The 23,009-nt window shown below is 44.1% G+C and overlaps 1 protein-coding gene across 1 annotated transcript in view; it reads left to right on the top strand.

The window, feature by feature from the left end:
- The window catches only part of TENM1 (teneurin transmembrane protein 1), a 508,339-nt gene that overhangs the window by 466,486 nt on the left and 18,844 nt on the right, over nt 1–23,009 (top strand). Inside the window, exons 23-26 of the mRNA XM_090059290.1 lie at nt 1,348–1,714; nt 3,735–4,245; nt 10,785–10,957; nt 13,371–13,606. Of these exons, the coding sequence (XP_089915416.1) occupies nt 1,348–1,714; nt 3,735–4,245; nt 10,785–10,957; nt 13,371–13,606 (1,287 nt within the window). The remainder of the gene's footprint in view (nt 1–1,347; nt 1,715–3,734; nt 4,246–10,784; nt 10,958–13,370; nt 13,607–23,009) is intronic.

Genomic DNA, 23,009 nt, shown 5'->3' with positions numbered 1-23,009 from the left:
GGATAGCCTCACTCTCCACCATATGTTAGCCGTTAATGCTGATTCTTATATTAACAGCTGCAGCCTCTGAATTTGTAGAGATTTTAATTAGTGCACTGGAACGACGAACCACAGTAGCAGCAAAATAAAGAGCGGGACCAAAAGCACTTGTGGCAGTGGTGTGGAAAATGTTACCTTTTAGTTTTGTTGCCTTTTTTTGCTGCCTTTCTGAAATAATTCAGTTTGGAAAATCCCTTTGAGATTAACACACACTCATCTTCTCAGAAACGGAGCCAAGCAAGGCGTCCCTCATGGCCTGAGTGCTGTTTGAGACTTCTGCACGCATCCTAGGGTCCGAGTCTTCCCTTGCCCAGCCCTGGATGGAGAAAAGGACAACCAAACTCCTGATGAATAGGTCGAGATCCTTGGGAAGCTAGGCAGCAGAAGTCTCTGGGTGTGGCATTTTGACAGGGAACATCCTGTGGTCCCATTAATACGTCGTCTGAGCATCGTGTGTGAGCTAGACGGGCCAGAATGGGACTAGCCACAGGCCATGTTCCTGGCATTATGGGAATGATGTTAGCTCTTCTCGGAGCAGGGAGCTGGAGATTTTGCTGTCTTGCAACACAGAAGGAAGAGACTTCTTTGGCCCCATCCTACACCCACCCACATAACACGGGCAAGATTTAAGCTCCCATGTGTAGGAATTACTTACTCCACCATTGACTGTGGTATTTGTAGAACAAATACAGTCGTTACAAGTAACTGTGGCTAATTAGATGCTGTATTGAATTACAAAGGATCAGCTACCTAGTTTCTCAGATGGTAGATGAGTTGTATTCCTACCCTAGTATATAAACTTTGAAAGAATCTCATATTTGTGTGTTATGTGGGTTTTCCTTTCCTACTAGCAGTCAATTAAAGTGTTCGCACGCTGACAGCCCTTTAGTATTTTTCACTCTGCCAGTGCTGTCTGCAGCCTTGAAACAATAACATCAAAGTTGGAAAATTTTCTGGCTGGTGTTGCATGACATGTATTGTATGTTTTTATTTGCATGAATGCATATGTATAATAATGTTCCCATCTTAATGGACTTGTGCAAATAGCATTCAGGGGATGCTAAATTACTGTAGAAATCAGCTTTTCTTTCTTGTTCGTATTAGGAATGACCCGAATCCTTGAAAAATGTTTTGCTAAAAACTTTTTCACAGCCAGACAAACTCAATCAAAGATTATAATGGAACATCACAGAGATCTGGATCCACCAGGATGCCCAAATATCTTATAAGTGGACTTGGGACAATAGAAATGGGGGGCGGGAAAAGCTGCCTACTCAAATCTAGTTTTTTGCTTTCTCTTTTTTGCAGGTCCGGTTAGAGTGGCCAACAGACCTCACAGTCAACCCTGTGGACAATTCACTCTATGTTCTGGACAACAACATTGTGCTGCAGATCTCTGAGAACAGGCGTGTGCGAATTATTGCAGGTCGCCCTATTCACTGTCAAGTGCCGGGCATAGATCACTTCCTGGTCAGCAAGGTGGCGATCCATTCGACCCTGGAATCAGCCAGAGCCATTGCAGTATCTCACAGTGGGATACTGTACATTGCAGAGACAGATGAGAGAAAGATAAACCGCATACAGCAGGTTACAACCAATGGTGAGATTTCTATAATTGCTGGAGCCCCATCAGATTGCGACTGCAAGATTGACCCGAATTGCGATTGTTTCTCAGGTGAGGAGAGGCTAAGCATTTCTCTTTTCTATTGTGTTACAAGTCCTTGGGTTGGTAGGAGTTAAAATACCTTCAAGAGGGAAAAAACTGTGAAATGGTTCTGTTTCTTTCAGGAGCTGGAAAAAAATCTGTACCATGTTAGCAAATCCTTTTGAATTAATTTAATGGTTTTTTGTTTGTTTGTTTTTTTGCGGGGGTGGGGGTCATGCATGTTTCCACAGTGGGCACCAAAGGAACCTAAAGGGGCCTTTGCCGGCCGTGTTTTCAAACAGATCATTACTCACAGATCTAAATTAGCCCTGAGCCTACCTTTTACGTATTAGTTTTGCCTGCCCACATTCACATGTTGCCAGCATCCATAAAGCCGTGGGCCGTACATTTCAGTCCTAACGACTTGCACTTCTGATAGCGCTATTCACCAGGGAATGACCCCAACTGCTTCACGCCGCATGTAAAACACTAAGTTGTCCTGCCTCAAAGCCCGTGCCGCACTCTTGAGGAGGAGGGAGGGCGAGAGATGCACAGCTCGTGCAGTAAGTGATGTTCAAAATGTGGCCCTTCCCACAGCTTTGAAGGGATGGAGCCGTCGCACCCTGCACCAGCCAACACCCCTGGAGGCTCCCTCTCTTGCACGCCGTGGTGCTGGGAGCCAACTTACTACCTGCTTCCTCCATAAATTTGCGGGGAGGAGGGGAAGTTCATCACATAGGGGCATGTAATAGTTTAGCTCGGCATCCATATAGAGCGCTTCACCCATCGTGGATGCCATAAGCTCTGTCAGGCGACATGGGAGCCACTGAACAGTACACAGCCCTGCAGCTCAGAATTTTAGATAAAGAAATAAAGAGTTATCTTATCCAATCCTGACACCATGGAAGGAATTGTTTGGGAGTTGGCCAGGGGGCTGGGATTAGGATTTTTTCTTGCAACCAGAGAATCTTTGATGACCCAAAAAACCACTCTTTGTCAGATGGCGTTCCAAAAGTTAGGCTTTTTTTTGGGCCGTGTCACATTGTAATGGTAATCAAACATCATGTGCACCTCCAAGAAACATCAGCTTCAATCAGGGATGAGCAACATAGCCGACGTTGGCTCTGTGACCTGATTCAGCTAGCAAAGGGGTAAGAATGGAGACTCTGCCAATACTCTTTACCGCGCAGTGATCCCCGCAGCTGAAAAGTCTGCCTCAAAGGAAGGTCAGGGCAGTGCAGTGCAGACCTGATACTGCCAATGCTAACGGCAAAGAGAGCACGGCCAGCTTGGCAAAGAGCAGTGCTAATTCAGTGCATTTCCAAAGGCTTTTCTGGTGCCATAATTCAAAGCTCTCTTGCCCAGTGGCAGTCTCAAAAGACAGCAGCAATGCAAACAGCATCCCCCTTTCCCTGGGGGTCAGGAGTGGATTCTCTTCCCAACCAATTGCAGAAGCTTCTGCTCATGCACAGAGGTTCATTTTACAGTTAAATGGAGGTCCAGACCACTAAAATTCACCCTTCCCCAACCTGTATGGACCATATAAGCCATAATGGTTTTGTCAGTATGTCTCATTTATACCACACTAACATTTTACCAGCAGGTCGTTGGGCTTTTTTAATTATAACCTAATCTTCACTTGCTATTTTGTCCCAATTACTGGTTTTTATTTTCTGAATGAACGTTTTATTTATGGAAATACTGTGCTTTGACTACAGTCTGGGGGAAAGAAGCAAGGAGCAAGAGTCTTCAGCTGTCATTGTGTTGTGCTTTCCCATCTTGCAGCGTAATAGTTTTCCCAGCAGCAGGGCTTTGGATTTAGCAAAATTGGTGTAACTGAGATAATTGTATCTCATTGTTAATCTTCAGTGATACTGATTCAGAAGTATACCATTTTAGATAATGGGTTTTAAATTCATTGGAAAAAAAGATTTTGTTTCACTGTCTCTTGTAAATGATTTGGAAGGGAGGCGGAGTTCAGCTTCTCATGCAGCGATAGGTTAAATATGTAGATTACAAATTATTAAAATAATGATATCACTTTTTCCAGGGGATGGTGGATATGCCAAAGATGCAAAGCTGAAAGCACCTTCTTCTCTAGCGGTCTCTCCTGATGACACACTGTACATAGCAGACCTTGGCAACGTTCGCATCCGTGCAGTCAGTCGAAACAAGGCTCATCTCAGTGACATGAATATTTATGAGATTGCATCCCCAGCAGACCAAGAACTGTATCAGTTCACCACCAACGGGACCCATCTCCACACACTGAATCTGATAACAAGGGACTATATTTACAATTTCACATACAACGGGGAAGGGGATATTGGCACAATCACTAGCAGCAATGGGAATTCAGTTCATATCCGCAGAGATGCAAGTGGGTTGCCTCTGTGGCTGGTGGTGCCCGGAGGCCAGGTATACTGGCTAACAATAAGCAGCAATGGTGTCCTGAAGAGAGTCTATGCTCAAGGCTATAACCTGGCTCTGATGACATACCCGGGCAACACAGGTCTTCTAGCAACCAAGAGTGATGAAAACGGGTGGACAACTGTATACGAGTAAGTCCATGACTTAAAACATCTGACGTAAAAAAACATAATTTAGAACGAAAATGACGCCTTTTTTTTTTTTTGAGTCGGGTCTAGTTATTTTGAAAGCCATGCTGCTAATAACTCCACGTGATGGGCGACAAGTTGAGCTGCTGCATAAGCTTTATACAAAACAGCCGTATTATGTCTAAAGTGCCAAAGCCTACCATATGAAAAAGCACTATACTTAGTGTACATCAAGTGAAGCAAAAAGTACTTGAAATTATACTTCATTTGTACTTTGTTATTTGGAATTGCTGTTACGTATAAGATATGTTTATAGCTTTTCATGGATAGCAGCTGCAGGAAGACAGAGAGTGAGCTCGGATAGGGGGCCATATAATAACTTTGGAGAGTGTCATTTTTGTAATTATTTGCACTGCATTTACTGCGCTTATTAGGGTGGCGGAGAACGTACCTGTGGGACTCCTCTATAACTGAGGGAGTGTCAACAAAAGGTGGCTTAGCAGGTGGAAGGAGCTGAGTGGTGCACAGGAATCTGCCTTGGGGTGGAAGGTAAGGAGGGAGAAACAGAGTTAGCAGAACCCTGGACTCAAGAAGGCAAGCCGGCAAATGGAAATTAAGGTGGGGATCTCGAAAAGAAGAAAGGTGTGAATATATGGAAGATGTAAAGTTGCTAGCAATAGGAAAATAAGATGTATAATAACTAGCAAGGGAATGTGGAAAGGCCTGAGGACCAAGCAAAGCAGCAGACACTTTCTATAAACCTGACCAGACTTCCTAAGAGCTAGAAAAGATGGCTGATGATGTCAGGCAAGGAGTTATCAAACATTCAGATGTCAGACGGAGGCTGCGGGTAAGAAATAGTTCACGTTCGGTTCTAGGGATGTATTAAGCATCAAGACTGCTTATTGTTAGCCATCCCAGTTTGAGGGTAGATGGAAGATGTGTAGGTAGCATTTTATTAATACTTCAGAGGTGGCACAAGAAGGGAGGAAGGGTGCTTTCCAATAATGAAAGGGGCTAAAAAGCTGAGGTATGGTCTAAAATGTGGATTGGAAATAACCATGTTAGAGATATCAGAAAACACACTGAGGAGAACCAGGTAATAGCAGAAAGTGCCTCGGGAGGTGATTGAGCCACCGTAATTAAGGAGATTCAGAAATATATTTTATAAAAGCCGAGTGGGGTTAATGCAGAGAAAATTGCTGCTTAGTGCATGGCGGGGAGTGGATGCCCAAGGAGACCTTTTCCCATCCTGACTTCTCCAATTCTGGCACAGACTGATTAAACTAATAGGGTTGATAGAAGCAGTCTAAAATGGAGATGTGTCTGGTGTTGACAGTGTGCAGGACATCAAAATCAGACATGCCCCTTCCGAGCTCAGCTGTCGTTCTCAGGAATTTCACGGATAGAAATTTCAACCATCGCGTGCGCCAAAGCAAAGCCCCTGAGTTAGATCCGCGCATGTACTCTGTTCCCGGTGCTTTTTGACAGTGATCTGACAACATTGTTCCCTACTCTAAGAGCCTCCAACGTAGATCCAGCTCGTATGTATTTCATGAATATTTGAACTGAGCATTCAGCAGCTATGGGTATTAGGGGTGATTTTTGCCTCTTGTAGCAATTCATACAGTGTGGGCTGGGCCCATTTCAGTCATTACGGCAGAACTACAGCATCGGGGTCTAAGCTACCGGTCCATTACTATTTCAAGCAAATTTCATAACAGCTCCAGGTCGCAGTGCCACAGGGAATACAGCCCCTAGTCAGGTCTGTCTCTTCCCAAACTAATTAGTACCCTCCCTTACGAGGGTTTGATTTACACTGGAGTAGCTGAGAACTTCAGAGCAGATGACTTTCAGTCATCTCTCACAGTTGATTTCATTCAAGGATATTTACTCGGGCCCATTTAAATTTATACAGGACATTCCCTTCAGAATTATTTCACAAAATTATTGCTGGAGTCTCTTGTCCTCTGGCGAGTTGTTTGTTCAAGCATGACACCAGCTTTATAGTAACATTTGTTATAGGGAACTCGGCCTTCTCCCAAGTGTCTTCCACACTGTATGTCATGCAGACTCAGAGACCTCTGTACCTTGAAGGGATATAGCACTGTCTGAGGACACAATATTCAAAAAGCAAAGGGTGCCCCAAATTAATATGATGTGTATGACTAACCTAAACAAGTTTTGCTAAATTAAACATTTCTTCACACTCTCACTGTTTCAACTCCAGGCTGTGCAGCTCTCTGTCATCACTCATGCTTTGTATTACGCTGACGACCCTTCACTTCTGCCAAATGCCAGGAGTTGGCATGCTGGTGCTGCTTGTCACTACCTTTTTTAAGACCGTACAGCCCTAAAAAATGGTAAAAGCTGGAGAAGCTGGGTGTCATGGTATCTCTACGTGTTACTCTTTCATTCTGGTTTGTTCTCTTGGATCAGTCACTAGAATTTAATGAATCTATACATCGCAGCCTTCCAAAATAAATAAATTAATGAATCAGTTAAATACTCCCATAAATATTTATTTGGGGTCAGCTATTTTACGTCCTTTTTCCAAGTATTACTCGTACCTGAAAAAATCAGAACTGAAATGTGACACGTGCAGTTGCGGTCAGCAGGACAACTCGCAGCAATTAGCACTGTGCTTGGTAATAACAGTTTTCAAGAGAGGGTCCTTACCTTTTGCCCTGAGTGGATCACAGAGACGATGCTCCCTGCTCATTTTGTAACCAAGCAGTATTTTCCAGGCGGGTTGGGATGAAATTCACATCCCAAGCATCCTGAGTCTACATCTGACTTTCACTTGGAAAAATTAGAGTGTATGAAAGAGTCACATGAATTTGAGTTGCTGCTGAATCCTACATAAATATAGCATCAGGGCCAGAATAATTAACATATGAATAATGTGCAAATGAAATCGCTTGGAATCCTATTTTCTTTTTAAGCTAGATTTGCATTCAGAGCTGAATGTTCCAGCCATGGCGCTCTCCAGCTGAAATTGGGATGAGTTTGTTTAACAACATGTATCACATACATTGGAATATGAGCAACAATAATGAACGCTTTGAAACATCTACCTATCTGTCAGTTTTGCTCACAGAGGGAAATTATTAAGAGGGAGGAGAACCACCTACAAAAGTGCTTGTCACCCATCTACTATAATCTGATGAAATGGAAGTGCTGAAAGAGCTCTTGCATAAAATTACAGCTAATGTACAATTTTCAGTCATCTGCTTTTTTTTTAATCTTGTATCATTAAAGCCACACAAGGGAGGCAGGGGAAATTGTTTAGGGCCCCAGTTAAAAAGTAGGGTAAGGGAACATCTGCAAGAAAAGACTCCCTCTAAATGATACAACGGCCATCTTTTTGTTGGAGATTGCATCCCCCCCTTCACTGTATGTAACATGTAGCGATGAAAATTGGCTTTGAAAGTATAGATCTGGTTCTGCATCTCACGTGTGGGCGGGTAATTCTTTCTGTGATCAGTTCCCCTGAAATCAGTGTGACTGTTTTCATGACTCACCTTATCAATGTGATGACAGGTTTCATAACAGAACCCCCAGATTAGATTCACATCAAGAAATAGATGCTGATTTTGTTGCCTTTGGCATGAGTAGCATGTTGCTGTGCAAGCTATGCCAGGATTCAAAGGCCATGACCCCTCTCCGCAAGTGATGGAAACTGGCCCTCAAGGGTTTTGTTTGGCCCTTTTTCTCCCAAAGGAAATGGGGAAGGAGCACCATATGCCTAGATTGTGGAGTCCTTACTCAGACTGGCAAAGACAAGCAATGACCCTGAAGTCAATGGGACTACTTACCCGAGTCAGACGACATCGGTGTAGGGGTTCCACGATCTCGCCGTTAGCCTTGATGGAATTAGTCAGCACCACATCCGTACTGCCATCCCATAGCACTTTGTCCCGTTTTCCTCTCATCTCATTTTAAACTGCATGGGGAATCATATATCTTGTCAGTAAGAATGGCAAAAATAAGATCCTAAATCTTATTCACAAAGGAGTGCCAATAAAGGAGCCATGATGCTCCAATGGAAACCCATCATTTAATTCTTTGTAAAAGTAAGAAACCTGAATACTCTGTCTAGCTTCTTGCATCTGCTTGACCAAGCAGTAAATGAAATATGATTGAACAGTATTCGTGGAGTTTCCTAATGATGAATGGTAGTGATCTGGTAGAGTCGTAAACAGCAGGAAGGGAAGCGAGTCAATTTGCATTGAGTCAATTTGCATTGAGCCAGTACGGGGGCCGGAAGGAAAATAAGTTCTCATGGCGTATCTGCGTGCAGGAGAAAGAGAAATAGAGAGGGAGAACTGTAACATCTTTAACATTTAATGAATTAATTTGGCAAAAAAACCCTACGTTGTTCAGTAGTTACTTCTCAAACATGTTTCTGTGTGAAAAGAACATCTGCTCTATTTTTCCCTTTCTTTTTGAGGGGAAACCCCTCCCCCCCACACACTTCTTCCCTGGTTTTGCGCACAGATACTTTTAGTGCCACATAACCATTGTTTGACTAATTTAGGCTTTTGTACAATAGCTACAATGCCATCACTTTAAACAAAGGACATGGCCAGATCATTAGCTGATATAAATTGGAATAGCTCCATTGAAGACAGTGGAGCTATGCCAGTTGACATACCAGCTGAGGACCCAGTCTCGCAGCATTTTGCGGATGTGGGAAGAAGGATTTTAAAATAGCATAATCTAACTATTCCTTTGCACCTACAAGCGTATGCGTCTACCTTGCAAGCCTTCATTTTCATAGGGGGCGGAATAGAAATCTAAACAGTAATAATAACAAGTAGACCAAGTTTTCCTAAGGCATACAAGCGGACATGTAATACTAGTGAGTCCATTTGGATGAGTAAAGATGTATTCACATTACTGAAGGTCTCGGGATTGGGCGGGAGGTCTTAATGTGGAACAAAGCCAGTCACAGGGCGTTATTCTTCATAATGATTTCTGGCAGAGATGCTAGCCAATCTTCTGCATTGTGTTACTTGCTTTACAAGGGTACTATTATTTAATGTTTGAATCTCACATCGTCCTGCTTCAATATTTGTTAACAGCTTGCTGTAGTGAGAGCAGAAAACAGTGATGGGTTGTGATTTTTTTATTTTGAGTATGATTTTTCTTGAATTTATTTTGGGTGACAGTAATATTAATCAGAACCACAACATCACAGAAAAGGAGAAAGGAGAGGCTGGTTTGACTCTGAGATACTGGGCAAGCTTATAACCTGCCCTTCAGTTTGCTTTACTGCTGGCCTCAAGGTCACCTTAGCCAAAAGAAAAAGTATAAATTTATCTGTAGAAGTGAAAATCCATTTGAGAAGTTGGTCCAAGTCTCTGTATTATTCATTTTATCATAATGCTGGCTGTTTCAAATACATAAAAAGCCATGAAAAAGAATATAATTTACCCAGCACTGATGATATTTGGTTATCTAAAATGGCTAGGTCCAGACCCCGCTGCCCTATGCATGATGAGAAGTTCTTGCTGATTTGAATAATCCCACGGGAAGTAGACATATGGGTGTATGCCAGTCAGGCAATGTAACTATTGCAGAGATAAAGCCTATCTATTCAGTTAGGACGATGAGATTTATTAATTTCATCATGCATATTAAGTTTTTTTAACCTCAGCAACAAAATACGACATTTGAAATTCATGGTCTCTGTGAGGATTTATTTTTATTCAAATGTAAGAAAATGCCTTTTCTGTGCTGCTGTGCAGTTATCTGGGTGCAGCATGACCTCTAGTGGCAACTCCAAGTATCGTATCAGAGTAGATTTAAACACCAGCTATTCTCTGCGTATTCCAACTTGTACTAATGAGTCATGACACTAACGTGACAGCTTGCCAAAGGTATTTTACCCAGAACTACTAAAAAAAAATACATCCTCAGGCAAAGATAAAGAATTTAAGGAATACAACATTTTATTTAATTAAATGCAGTATTCCGTACCTTTATAGTTACTCCCCAGTGAGCGCATCTACACAAGATGTTTACCGCAGAGCTACCTAATTAGGTCTGCGGTAAAGTTTCTGTGTCTACATGTGTGGCCCTATTATGTTGCAGTAAACTAATAAGTTCTGCCATAGGTTAGTACTTGTAAATACAAGTACTACCTTGTGGTAGCTTTATTTACTGCACAGCAATGCACGTGTAGATGTGGATGGGGTGGGCTGGGGCATGAGGGTGCTTCAGTGCATGGCTGCTTGCTGGCTAGCCCCACACTGAAGCACACCCTTATGCTCCAGCCAGCCCCTCTGCAGCACACTGAGCCAGATTGGATGACCCCCTGCCAGCCAGGCCGCTCCAACCCAGCTCAACATGCTTGTGTAAACACGGCACCCAGGCGCAATAAACTCCAGTGCAATATATGCCGGAGTTTATTACTTCAGCTCATGTGTAAATCCACCCAGTGTCTTTTTAACTTTTCCTATATTTGCTTTCAGGAGCATGAGGAAACCTATTGCCCTCCTTTACAGGTCTTTACTGTTACAATCATGTTTTCTCAGATATGACCCTGAAGGTCACTTGACCAATGCAACCTTTCCAACTGGCGAGGTCAGCAGTTTCCACAGCGATGTCGAAAAACTGACCAGAGTTGAGCTCGACACTTCGAACAGGGAAAATGTGATCACGGCTACAAATTTCTCCGCTACTTCTACCATATACACTTTAAAACAAGGTAATGGAAGCACATCTCTGTCCCCAAAATGATTAAATAATCAAGTCATAGAGCCTTGTTGCATTTTGAGCCCAAAAAAGCGTCACCAAAATATGTACAGTTGGGCCCCCTCTTCTTTTTCAATACAAGTTGCTACTTCTTGCTTTATAATATTACCAAAATAGGTATCAGAAATAGACTGTTGATGAGTACTCTTCCAATTAAGAGCATATTCAAGGTCATATGGATAGATTCTGGGTTTTGAGGGCTCTGCTACCCCAAGACTTAATGTATCACTTATCACCTTGGGACCAAAGTACTGTAATTAGGATTGTTGATGCTGCATTTCATTTGGACGTTCTGAGAAATACCACCTAGAAAAACAACTTGTTCTATTGACGTTTTAGCACTGAATTGCCTTCTGTGGCTGACAGGGTGAATTCAGTCCTGGCAGCACCCGTTTCTAAAGGCAGTACTTATTTAGAGGAACGACAACAAAACATGACCCACAGCAGTTGATGAGCACCTGCGCTGTGTTATATATTTCAAATGTATCGTTAGCCCCCCCATAGGTACTATAGTGTTTCCCTGGAAACTATAATTATATCATGCCTATGAATTGGGAATCGCTGCTTTGCTGAAATATGCCTGCTTCTCCAATCCATTAACAAATGTTCCTCCACAATAATTTAAATCACTGATTTGAATTTAATCTTTTCTCTTTTTTATTTATTTTTGGGGTACAGGAGACTTTGGGGGGAGGTAGGATGTGAAGACACCAGGAAAAGGGTGCTGAAGCGCTCTTCTGCTTCCAGCCCTGTTTAGACAGACTTTGACCTTGAACAAATCAGCTACCTTTTCCATACCTCAGTTTCTTAACCTATAAAATGGGACAATCCACTTACTTCGCAAGGCTGATGTTACCTCAGCCCGGCTTGTGAAGTCATTGGACCCTGGAGAGAGGAGCCTTTGCATACGTGGAAAAGTTTGTTTTGTTGTTTTTCTGTTTTACTTTGGTGTTGTTATTATCCTCTGTCTGCATGATCTCTGCCCTCACCGTTTTAACTACGTTTATAAATCTTTGTCCTTCAACTGTACGCTGATCATGGAAGAGACTGTGCCTAATTCTCTTTCACCTATCATGCTCCAGGCAGCATATAAATAATCTAGAACAAATTTGATACATGCACACATGCGCACACACACACACACACGCATATGTACGTGTGTGTGTGTGTGCGTGTAACAAATTTTTCATGCAATTTGCTTGTTTCATCTTTGTGGCACTCTTATAGGCTATAACCTAAACAGCTCTTACATATTTAAAGAACCCAACATATTTTGAATTGAAAAAGTCACCTTTTTCTCACTTGTAGTATCCTCCCATATTGCCACAATAAATTCACTTCCACAAATTCACTCTTCAAGAGCTGGAGCAGCTGCTTTTTGATGAACAAGCCATTATGTTCCTTTTTTAAAGCTCTTAGTTGGCAGGCTCCTATATACAGCTGCATGTGAGGGGTGAGGTTCTGTGCTTTGTCTCAGAGGTGCAGCCCAGTCCTGCAGGTGGGCATGGGGCTAAAAGGCCTTGATCCTTTGTGTCCTTCCAATCATGGCCACTCCCAGCCTTGCCCCCCACCTTCCCCCTCATATAGCCCCATTGCAGAATGCAATGCAGTGTAAAGATACCCCAATTAAATTTAATCAAGCTTACTCATGCTCTGGAAGCAGTTTAGTGTACAGCTCCAGACAAGTTAATTTGCCCTGCTTCGTATCAGCTTAGGTGTACCTTGCTACAGCTTCTCTGCAGACAGCAGTGGAGCCTCCTCCAAGTCATGACAATCCCCATAGATCACCCTGTGGGCTGCAGCACTGCATGTTGTGTCCTCACCCTTGAAACACACTGCCTGCCCCCCAGCCACAGCTGTGGCACATCTGTTACCACAAGTCTGGTGAGGGAGGATCCCTGGAAAAGACAGATTCCCAGAGGACCTGCTCCCACTGCTTTTCAGAGGGCAGCATGGGGAGAGGATTGTACCCTAGACATTGGAAAAAACAGCTGTCCTATGTGACTTCAATTCTCAGTACAATTATTTTAAGCATGTTGAAGGGGTTTTATATTAATAGCATATTCATCCCAATAGACTAAAACCTTCAGACTATTAAAGACTTGCATTCTGAAAGACCTTTGCTGAGGTTGAAGGAAGCCTCCGCTAAAGAAGCCAAGTATAATGAATATCTGTTTATATGTCTGCAAGCCTGTAGGTTCCAGGTCACACAAGTATAGAGAAGTTGGTAGATATTAAACTGGCTGTAAACTCTAGGAAAACATGACCCTTTCACAGCTCGCATTTGTTTCATCAAGCTGAAAAGTGCAACTTCCCCCATTTTCTTGGGTGGATTTTTTTTTGTTTTGTTTTGGTTTTTTTGACAGAAAACACACAGAGCATCTATCGGGTCAGCCCGGATGGTTCACTGAGGGTCACCTTTGCCAGCGGAATGGAAATCACTCTGAACACAGAGCCCCACATTCTGGCAGGAGTTGTCAACCCCACTTTAGGAAAGTGCAATATTTCACTACCTGGAGAGCATAACTCAAACCTGATTGAATGGAGGCAAAGGAAGGAGCAAACCAAAGGCAACATCTCCACATTTGAGAGGAGGCTACGGGTAAGACTTTTTACTTGTCTAAAGTGCAGCATAGTTTTAAGGCAAGGGAACTAAAATAGTGTTAAATTTCTCAGCTTTGTAAAATCCACAGTGGAAGATTTGTTTGGGGCTGGGCCCGGGCCGGAGATTTCAACTCCAAACTTCTCATGGATTCTGATCTTTTGTCGTTTGATCTTCATAGCGAAACTTGACCTTTAAGCCCTTTTCTTCATACTTTTTTTTTTAACTATGGATTTAATCGTGGCTTTGGAAGACGTTCTGAGCAAGGAGCAATACAGAGTTGCTGTGCTGCAGAAGCCAACCTGGAACCAGCTTACGACTCCGGGTACGGCGGTCCTGTTCCTGCAGCAGTCTGGGGAATGCGGCTCTCAGGCATACCCCTCCCACTCCGCACATGCCACAACCAGAAGTGAGATGGTGACACATGGGAGCCCCTCACTTATGCTGCTGCTTTTAAAAATGCCAGAGAGAATAGTTGGAAGAAACTCCAGGGCAGCTTTGCCACAGCATTTCCAGGTTTGGCATGTGCAGAGCCAGAGAGGATTGGCGGGGCATACTTATGAGCAATGACTCTAGCAAGCACCGTTACAAATGTGCCCACTGAGTTCTGACTTCACTTATTGTCTGAGAACTAATCCTTCCTAGTCCTGTCATGGTACAGGTTACTTCCCCAGCGCACAGCTCAACAGCTCTGGCTGGTACATTTGGAGAAGGAAAAGTAAGTCAAAGCCAAGACACCACCCCTCTCCTCTCCCTACATGAGCTATGCATGTTACCCCCCTGCCTTCTGCTACCCACAATGCACTGTGCACCCCCTACATGAGCACACTAGCCAGGTCACAGTCTGGTCCTAACAAAAGAGCAGTTTAACATTTTAGCCGTGATTTGTATTTACCTTCCTGAGAATTCACAGATTACAATGACAGATGGTCAACATACCGCATTTAATTAACAATAAAGCTAAAGCTCAAAGCAACTGTTAACTTGTAAACAGCACTTTAAGGAATCCATTGCATTTTCCACATAAATACTCCTTGAAGCACATCTCAGCAGTAGGAATATTTAACCTTAAAAATAATGTGCCAGCAGTAAAAGCCCTCAGGGATGCATATTGTCTGAGATTATGTCATAATGTAAAATTAAACCGGGAAAGTGCATGGGTGGTTATTGATCATATATTTCAGTGGTGCCTCTTGGTTGTCAGTCCTACATCATTCTTACCCGGCAAAGTTTCTTAGCTTAGTTTATTCAGTTTAATCTCTGGGTTGTTTCTTTAATTTGAATACAGAATGTGCACATTCGCATCTGTCCTAGATATCTGCTAGTGAATCATGAACCTATGATCAGGGGTGGGTCTGGTGGGGAGGAGGCAGGTGTGGCATCACCTCTGCTGCCACCACTGTCCCTAACAGATCTGGGCTCAGGGGAAGCGCCAGATCTGCTCTTGTCACACATTATAGTTGGCAGGGGACAGCGATGGTGGCACACAGGCTCTTTCTATCAGCGCCTGCTCCTGGCCAGTGGGAGACATCAGAGAGGGGGCAGAGGGAAGGCAGAGAACAGGGGCTGCAAAGAATGTGTGTGTCACTGCCACTTTCCCCAGCTGAGCCCAGCTCCCCCATGCAGCTGCTTCCCATGGCCCCTTGCTGACGCAGGGCAGGAGTGGCTCTGAGGCAGCAGGGGACAGCAGCAGCGGTGTCAGCAAGGGAGCAGATTCCACCCCCCTTTTTGTGCACCGGCTCCCTGCCCAGCTCCCCAGTGGCAAGGGACTTCAGCCATGCCTTGCTAAAGGGGGATGGGCATGGGGTGGTGTGCCACATGGATGTGCCCGTGCCCTTGGTCACGGGGTGTTTTTCTGTATATAGTTACTGATGTTCTGAAACAGTGTGTGGATGCCCTTCATCCTTCAGACACAAATTGCCTCATAAAGAAATTGCATATAAAATAAAGCACAAGATGCAGTGAAACGCTTAGGGCATGTCTACACCTCATCCCCTGGGACTGCTGCTGAGAATCTCATGTATCCATTCGCTCCCATTCCACGTGCACCTAAGCCCAGCAGTTAAGCAGAGTACCTGTTCAGAGCATACACCCCAGTGCTACCCTCAGCATCTTTGCAATGGCACTGGGTGCTAGCCCGAGCCATACAACAGAGGAAGAGTGCCTTGGAAAGCCTGTAATGTAGGGCAGAAAGTCTGGTGCTGAACTTTGAGAATATACGCATGAAAAGGCTCTGGGGCTTGGGCTGGTTCTCAACAGAGATGAACAGAGTTGCAGGAGTCCTCAATTAGAAAAAGACTAGTCAGCACAAATCTGAGTTTTAAGAATAAAGGGGAGAAATGAGGTCGAATGATGTCTCTCGAAGATGAGTTGTGGCATGCTTAAATTGGCCAAGTAATCCAGGACATTGAAGCAAATAATGCAAATGAGTGTAAGGGATCTAGGGTATAAATTACAATGCAGGCAACCGGGGGGAGGGGGAAAGAGTGGCAGAGTTTTGAAAACAGTAGGCTCTTTCCTCGCTTGTATTTCCTGTTGTTCTCAATTCCTAGCCCCTATTAACAGCCAGCACCAGGTCTGTTAAAGCTGCCCCCAGACAAGAGACAGCTGAGCCATTAGTGACAGGCCTTGAAATAAGCTATAACAGTTATATTTTAGATGTGATACGAATATATTTTAGATGTATATTAAGGTTGCTGTGTCCCAAAAATGGAGCAGAGAGGAGGATCTGAAACATAACTAACTAGAAATTCTGGAGCCAGGGCCACGAGGCTATTCAGGTGGGCAACTCTGCAGTTACTCCTAACTTCCATCTAAGTGACCTGCTGATTCTTAAAAGTACGTAAAACACTCTGTAGGTAATTGTATGTCTTTACATTAATAATCCACATAAACCCAGGCATATTACCATCCATCTTAATCTAGCGAGACTTCCTTTTTATCAATCGCACTTCTATTTTAATTGACTTCTAAAAATGAAGTGAAGGCGGCCGTTAAAACCATTGAGCATGATGCATAGTAATATATCAATTAGAATTCAGTGCTTTCTTTTTTGAGAGGGAGCCCAGAACTGGATGAAGTCCAGTTTTTACAAGTGAATGTTTACAGAATTGGAGATTGGATGCTTGGCCGATCTCACTTATTTGCACCTTAAGAAAAAGTCGCACAAACAACTTGCTGACTAAAACTCAGCTCAGAAGTCTGAAGGATATGGGCTTTGCCAGACATGTTTACCAAACTATTTTATAACCCATTTTTCTATAATTTATTAGTCTTGTAACCAGGAACTGCACAACTATAGGATCAAATTGGTTTACCTTTGTTAAAGTTAAAATACAGCAGTAATGTACAGACACCTGCAGATTACTTTGCCCATTCTTAGGCAGCATTAGGTCTGAGAATTGAAGTCAGTGAAGCTATATAGTTTGCATCAGCTAAAGATCTTCATAGCTGTAAAGTTACTGGGTACCAGCACGATACCAATAGTGAGTGACTTTGTTAAGAAACATACCTGTTTCTGAACTATTGACTTCAGCATAGAGCTACATACAACTGAGTTACACCAGTTTACACCAAGTGAGGCTCTGGTTGTATAGTTCTTTAGTATTCATAAAAGGTTAGGGTTGGAAGGGACCTCACGGGGTCATCTAGTCCAACCCCCCGCTCGAAGCAGGACTATCCCCAACTAGATCACCCCAGCCAAAGCTCTGTCAAGATGGGCCTTAAAAACCTCCAAAGATGGAGATTCTACCACCTCTCTAGGTAACTTGTTCCAATGCTTCACCACCCTCCTAGTGAGAAAGTTTTTCTTAATATGCAACCTAAACTTCCCTTGCTGCAACTTGAGCCCATTGCTCCTTGTTCTGTCATCTGCCACCACTGAGAACAGTCCAGCTCCATCCTCTTTGAAGCCACCCTTCAAGTAGTTAAAGGCTGCTATCAAATCCCTCCTCAGTCTTCTCTTGTCCAGACTAAATAAACCCAGTTCCCTAAGTCATGTGCCTGAGTCCCTGAACCATTTTCATTGCCCCTCCCCCCGAACACTCCAACTTCTCCGCATCCTTTCTATCATGGGAGACCCAAAATTGGACACATTACTCCAAATGTGACCTCACCAGTGCAGAATAGTCGGGAATAATTACTTCCCTCAATCTGCTGCAGTGCTTCTACTAATGCAGCCCAGGATGCCATTAGCCTTCTTGGCAATCAGGGCACATGGCTGACTCATATCATCTTATTGTCCACTGTAACCCACAAGTCCTTTTCTGCAGAGCTACTGCTTAGCCTGCCAGCCCCCAGGCTGTAGCAGTGCATGGGATACTGCCATCCTAAGTGCAGGACTTTTCACTTGTCCTTGTTGAACCTCATGAGCTTTCTTTTGGCCCAATCCTCCAATTTGTCTAGGTCACTCTAAATCCTAGCTCTACCCTCCAGTGTATCTACTACGCTGAGGGTGAAATCCATCCCATCTTCCAGATCATTAATGAAGATATTGAACAAAATTGGCCCTAGGACCAACCCCTGAGGCACTCCACTTGTTTCCAGCTGCCAGCTAGATACTGAGCCATTGATTACTACCCATTGAGACCAATAATCCAGTCAGCTTTCTGTCCACCTTACAGTCCATTCATTCAACCCATACTTCCTCAGCTTTCTTGCAACAATACTGTGGGAGACAGTATCAAAGCCTTCTAAAGTCAAGGTATGTTATGTCCACTGCTTTGCCTGCATCCACAGAATCAGTCATTTCGTCACAGAAGGCAGTTGCATTGGTCAGGCATGACTTGCCCTTGGTGAATCCATGCTAGCTGTTTCTAATCACCTTCTTCTCCAAGTGTCTAGAAATGGATTCTTTGAGGACTTGCTCCATGATTTTTCCAAAGACTGAGGTGAGGCTGACTGATCTGTAGTTCCCTGGATCCTCCTTCCCTTCTTAAAGATGGGCATTATATTTGCCCTTTTCCAATCATCTGGGACCTCCCCCAGTCACCATGAGTTTTCAGAGATAATGGCCACGGCTCTGCAGTCACATCAGCCAACTTCCTCGGCACCCTTGGATGCATTGCACGCAGCCCCGTGGACTCATACACATCCAGCTTTTCTAAATAGTCCTTAACCTATTCTTTCACCACTGAGGGCTGCTCACCTTCTCCCCAAATTGTGCGCCCAGTGCCTGGGTGTTGCCCTTGCCTATGAACATGGGCGACTGGTGCCTCCCGAGTCGGGGGGTGGGGGCAGTAGATCGCCGATGGGGGTGTCCCCCAGGGGCCAATTGTTGAGCCAGCAACGAAACCGGAGGTGCACTTCTGCTGGCACTTCGAGTTTCACGGCTGGGTTTCCAGGGAGTGCCTGGCCAATCTCAGGGGGTTCACGTGCACCCATGTACACTCCCTACTTGTTGCCAATGCCTGTGAAGACAGAGGTAAAAAAGGCATTGAGTTCTTCAGCCTTTTCCTCATCATCTGTCACTAGGTTGCCTCCCCCATTCAGTAAGGGACCCACACTTTCCCCTGTTCCTGACATAACCCTTCTTGTTACCCTTCATGTCCCTTGCTAGCTGCAACTCCAGTTGTGCTTTGGCCTTCCTGACTTCATCTCTGCATGCCTGAGCAGTAGTCTTATATTGCTCCCTAGTTGTTTGTCCAAATTTCCACTTCTTGTAAGCTTTCTTTTGGTGTTTAAGCTCACTGAAGTGTTTTCTGCTAAGCCAAGCTGATCGTTTGCCACATTTGCTATTCTTCTTGCACATTGGGATGGTTGGTTCCTGTGCCCTCAGTAAGATTTCTTTACAATGCAGCCAGCTCTCCTGGACACTTTTCCACTTCAGACTGTCCTCCCGGGGTTCCTGACGATCAGTTCCCTGAGGGAGTCAAAATCTGTTTTTCTGAAGTCCAGGGTCCATACTCTGCTGCTCTCCTTTCTTCCATTTGTCAGGATCCTGAACTCAATCATCTTGAGGTCCCTGCTGCCCAACTGCCCATGTACTTCTACATCCCTCACTAGTTCTTCCCTATTTTGGGAGCAGTAGGTCAAGAAGAGCATTGCTCCTAGTCGGTCTTTCCAACACTTGCACCAGGAAGTTGTCTTCACTCTCCAAAAACTTCCTGGATTGCCTGTGCACTGCTCTATGGCCCTCTCAGCAGATGTCAGGGTGACTGAAGTCCCCTGTGAGAACCAGGGCCGGTGATCTGGAAACTTCCACTAGTTGCCCCATCTACCCCAGCCTCCTGGTCTGGTGGTCTATAGCAGATTCCCACCAAGATATCACCCCCGTTGCTCTCCCTTCTAACCTTACTCCACATACTTTCAACAGGCCTATTTCCAGTTTCATAATGGAGCACTGAGCAATCATACAGCTTTTACATAAAGAGCAACTCCTCCTCCTCTTTTCCTCTATCTGTACTTCCTGAACAGTTTGTACGCATCCATGACAGTGCTACAGTCATGTGAGCTCCCACCAAGTCTCTGTTATTCGGATCATGCCATAGTGACTTGACTGTACAAGGACTTCCAATTCTTCCCGCTTGTTTCCCAAGCTCTGTGCATTTGTGTACAGGCATTCGAGGTGATTAGCCAATTATCCTACTTTCTCAGGAAGAATGAGGAGGCCTCCCATGTTGTTTTCTGGTTCTGCTTCCTCTGTGTCCCCCTCTTCCTGATTTACCTTAGGGCTTTGTTCACCCTCCCCCAGCAAACCTAGTTTAAAACCCTCCTCATTAAGTTAGCAAGCCTGTCTGCAAAGATGCTCTTCCCTCTCTTTGTCTGGTGGCTCCCATCTATTCCTAGCAAGCTGCCTTCTTGAAACAACATCCCATGGTCAAAGAAGCCAAATTCCAGCTGGCAACACCACCTATGCAGCCATGCATTGATTTGGAGGATGCATCTGGTCCTGCCAGGGCTCTTCCCATTGACCGGAAAGATTGAGGAGAACATGACCTGTGCCCCTGTCCTCTTCACCCTTGTGCCCAGAGCCCCGTAGTCACTCTTGGTTTGCTCAGGGTCACCCCTGGCAGTATCACTGCCAACATGAGCAGCATGGGATAGTAGTCAGAAGGCCAGACGAGTCTCGGTAATCCTTCTGTGACATCTCGGGTCTGGGCTGCAGGCAAGCAGCAGACCTCCTGGGACAACAGGTCAGGCCAGCAGATTGATCCCTCCATCCCTCGCAGAAGGGAGTCTCCAACCACCACCACCCGTCGCATCCTTTTTGTAGCAGTAGTCTTGATCCTCTCCACCTCGGGGATTTGTGGCCTGGCCTCTTCCACCGATGCAATGGTCTCCTCCTCCTGTATTGCTAGCACTCCATATTTGTTCTCCAGGCAAACTGCTGCATGTGGGGATAATGGCTTCTTCTTGCTGCCAAAAGATACAGGCTTCCAGCTTCCACCTTCCTGGGAGTCCATGCCCTCTTCCTCCTTTAGCTTCACCTCTGCCAGTCCTTCCTTCACAGTCCTAGAGGTTTCCTCTAGCATGGAATTGATGGCAGAGGATGCTTCAGAGCCTTGCTACCTCCTCTTGTAGCTCTCTTGCCTTCTCCCTGAGGGATACCACTAGAAAGCACTGCTCAAGTTGCAGGAACACCCCACCTGGCTGACAGCGGAAGGAATCTGCAGGCTGCAGTTTGCACAGCCCCAATCCAGGACCTCAGCCGTGTGTGGCCCTGCCTGGACAGACACCTCACAGATAAAAGCAGAGGAAGAACTGGATGTGGCAGTGGCTCTGGTATTGCGATGTCCTCCAGCCATGTCTCTGGGTCTTTTAATCTGCTACCTCTCACTTTGTGCCTCTTTCCAAGGAGACCTTCCCTAGCAGACTCCTCTGTAGCTGGCCTCTTTGCTGTTTCTTGATCTGAAAGGTTCCCTTTTTCCTGCAACCTCTTTCCTCTCAGCAAGCTTACAATAAAGCAATATGAGAGAGAGTTTGCAAACAAACTCCCCCTCACTCTGGACTCTAGTTAAAACAAGAGACTTAAGTCTTGGCCTACCTTCTGAGTTTTAGCTGCTAAAGTAAAACTATCCAGTCTCTCCTTATTTCTTTTTGGAAAGTTACGTCAGCAAAGTTTGCAAGTATATTTGTCTTGCACTAGATCTTAGACTATCCCAATTCCACTTCTTCACATTGACTCTACTCAGCTATACATAGCTTTCAGAAATCAGCTTTAATAAACCACTGGGATTTGACATCAGCATTTCAGCATCAGCTTAGAAATGATGGTTCATAACTTAGTCATTGCTCATCAGAACCCCATTCCACTTTATTGCATCTGCTAATGAGTTACAAAATTAACAAAACCAGCAATAAAACCTCAAATGCAACAGAACCAACAAGATGTGCACATATCTCACTTAATAACCATCTGATCTTTTAACTTTCAGCCTTAGTGCTTACCCCATCCTTCTCTGTTTTTGACTGTGTCATTATGTCATATCTGCATTTAGCTTACAAGCTGTTTGGATCCAGGACTGTGATGTTGTTCTATGATATAAAGACAATAAATAACATTAAACATACATACAAAAAGTAACATGGCATTAGCCAGAAATTATCCCTTGCTTAATTTTCAGTGTGTTTTCTCACCAATGCTGCTTTCACTGCATCTAGTAAGCGTGCAAGAAATGTGCTTTTAAAGATAAACTTAATCCATCACACAAATATACCAAGAAATGTAGCCACACTGAAAATCACTTTTTACTTAGGATCCTTAACTATCATTAGAACATAAATTGTAATAGTTACAGCAGTCTATGGGACCGTGGAGGTGTTTTACAGCTATTGTAAATAAGCGGTATTAAAGTTAGATATGTGTGTATATAAAACTGTAGGAAAGATAGTTGAAGAAAGAACACCTGCTTCTTTTAGGTTTCCAAACCATTTGTATCTATAGACAGGGGGAAAAGTTCATTTTAATCACTAACACCATATGATCACAGCTTGGGTTGTTATCATCAGTATGCCTAAACATTTATTTTAAAGTCAGGCATACAGGCCCCTATCAGGACCAGAGCTCAAGTGTTCTGTGCACTGTACAAACACACAAGATGGTATAGTCCCTGCTGCGAGGCATTACCTCACCATTTAATTAGAATAAATTAATACCACCGCTGAGCATTGTTGGTCTGAAGACCCAAGTCAGTAAACAATCCATCTTAGGAGTCCATAAATTATAGTTTCTAATTCTGTGGCGCTTATTTGCAGTGAACATAGTGTTAATAATGATGCAGAGCGTTAACTGTATTTAGCCCCTGGAGTTCTGGTTTCAGACTTTCACCGTGACCTCAAATTGAAGATCAAACCGCTCATCCTAAAGTGGCTTGTTTATCCACGCGTTTTGACACAACATAGCATGATTAGTCTCTTCTTAAGAAGAGACCAGAAACTGCAGGATTAAATATGCCTGGCCCTA

Source organism: Crocodylus siamensis, chromosome 8 (genome assembly GCF_052110815.1).
Source record: "Crocodylus siamensis isolate JL-2025a chromosome 8, ASM5211081v1, whole genome shotgun sequence".
NCBI lineage: Eukaryota > Metazoa > Chordata > Crocodylia > Crocodylidae > Crocodylus > Crocodylus siamensis.
This window is presented reverse-complemented; position numbering and strand designations above follow the sequence as displayed.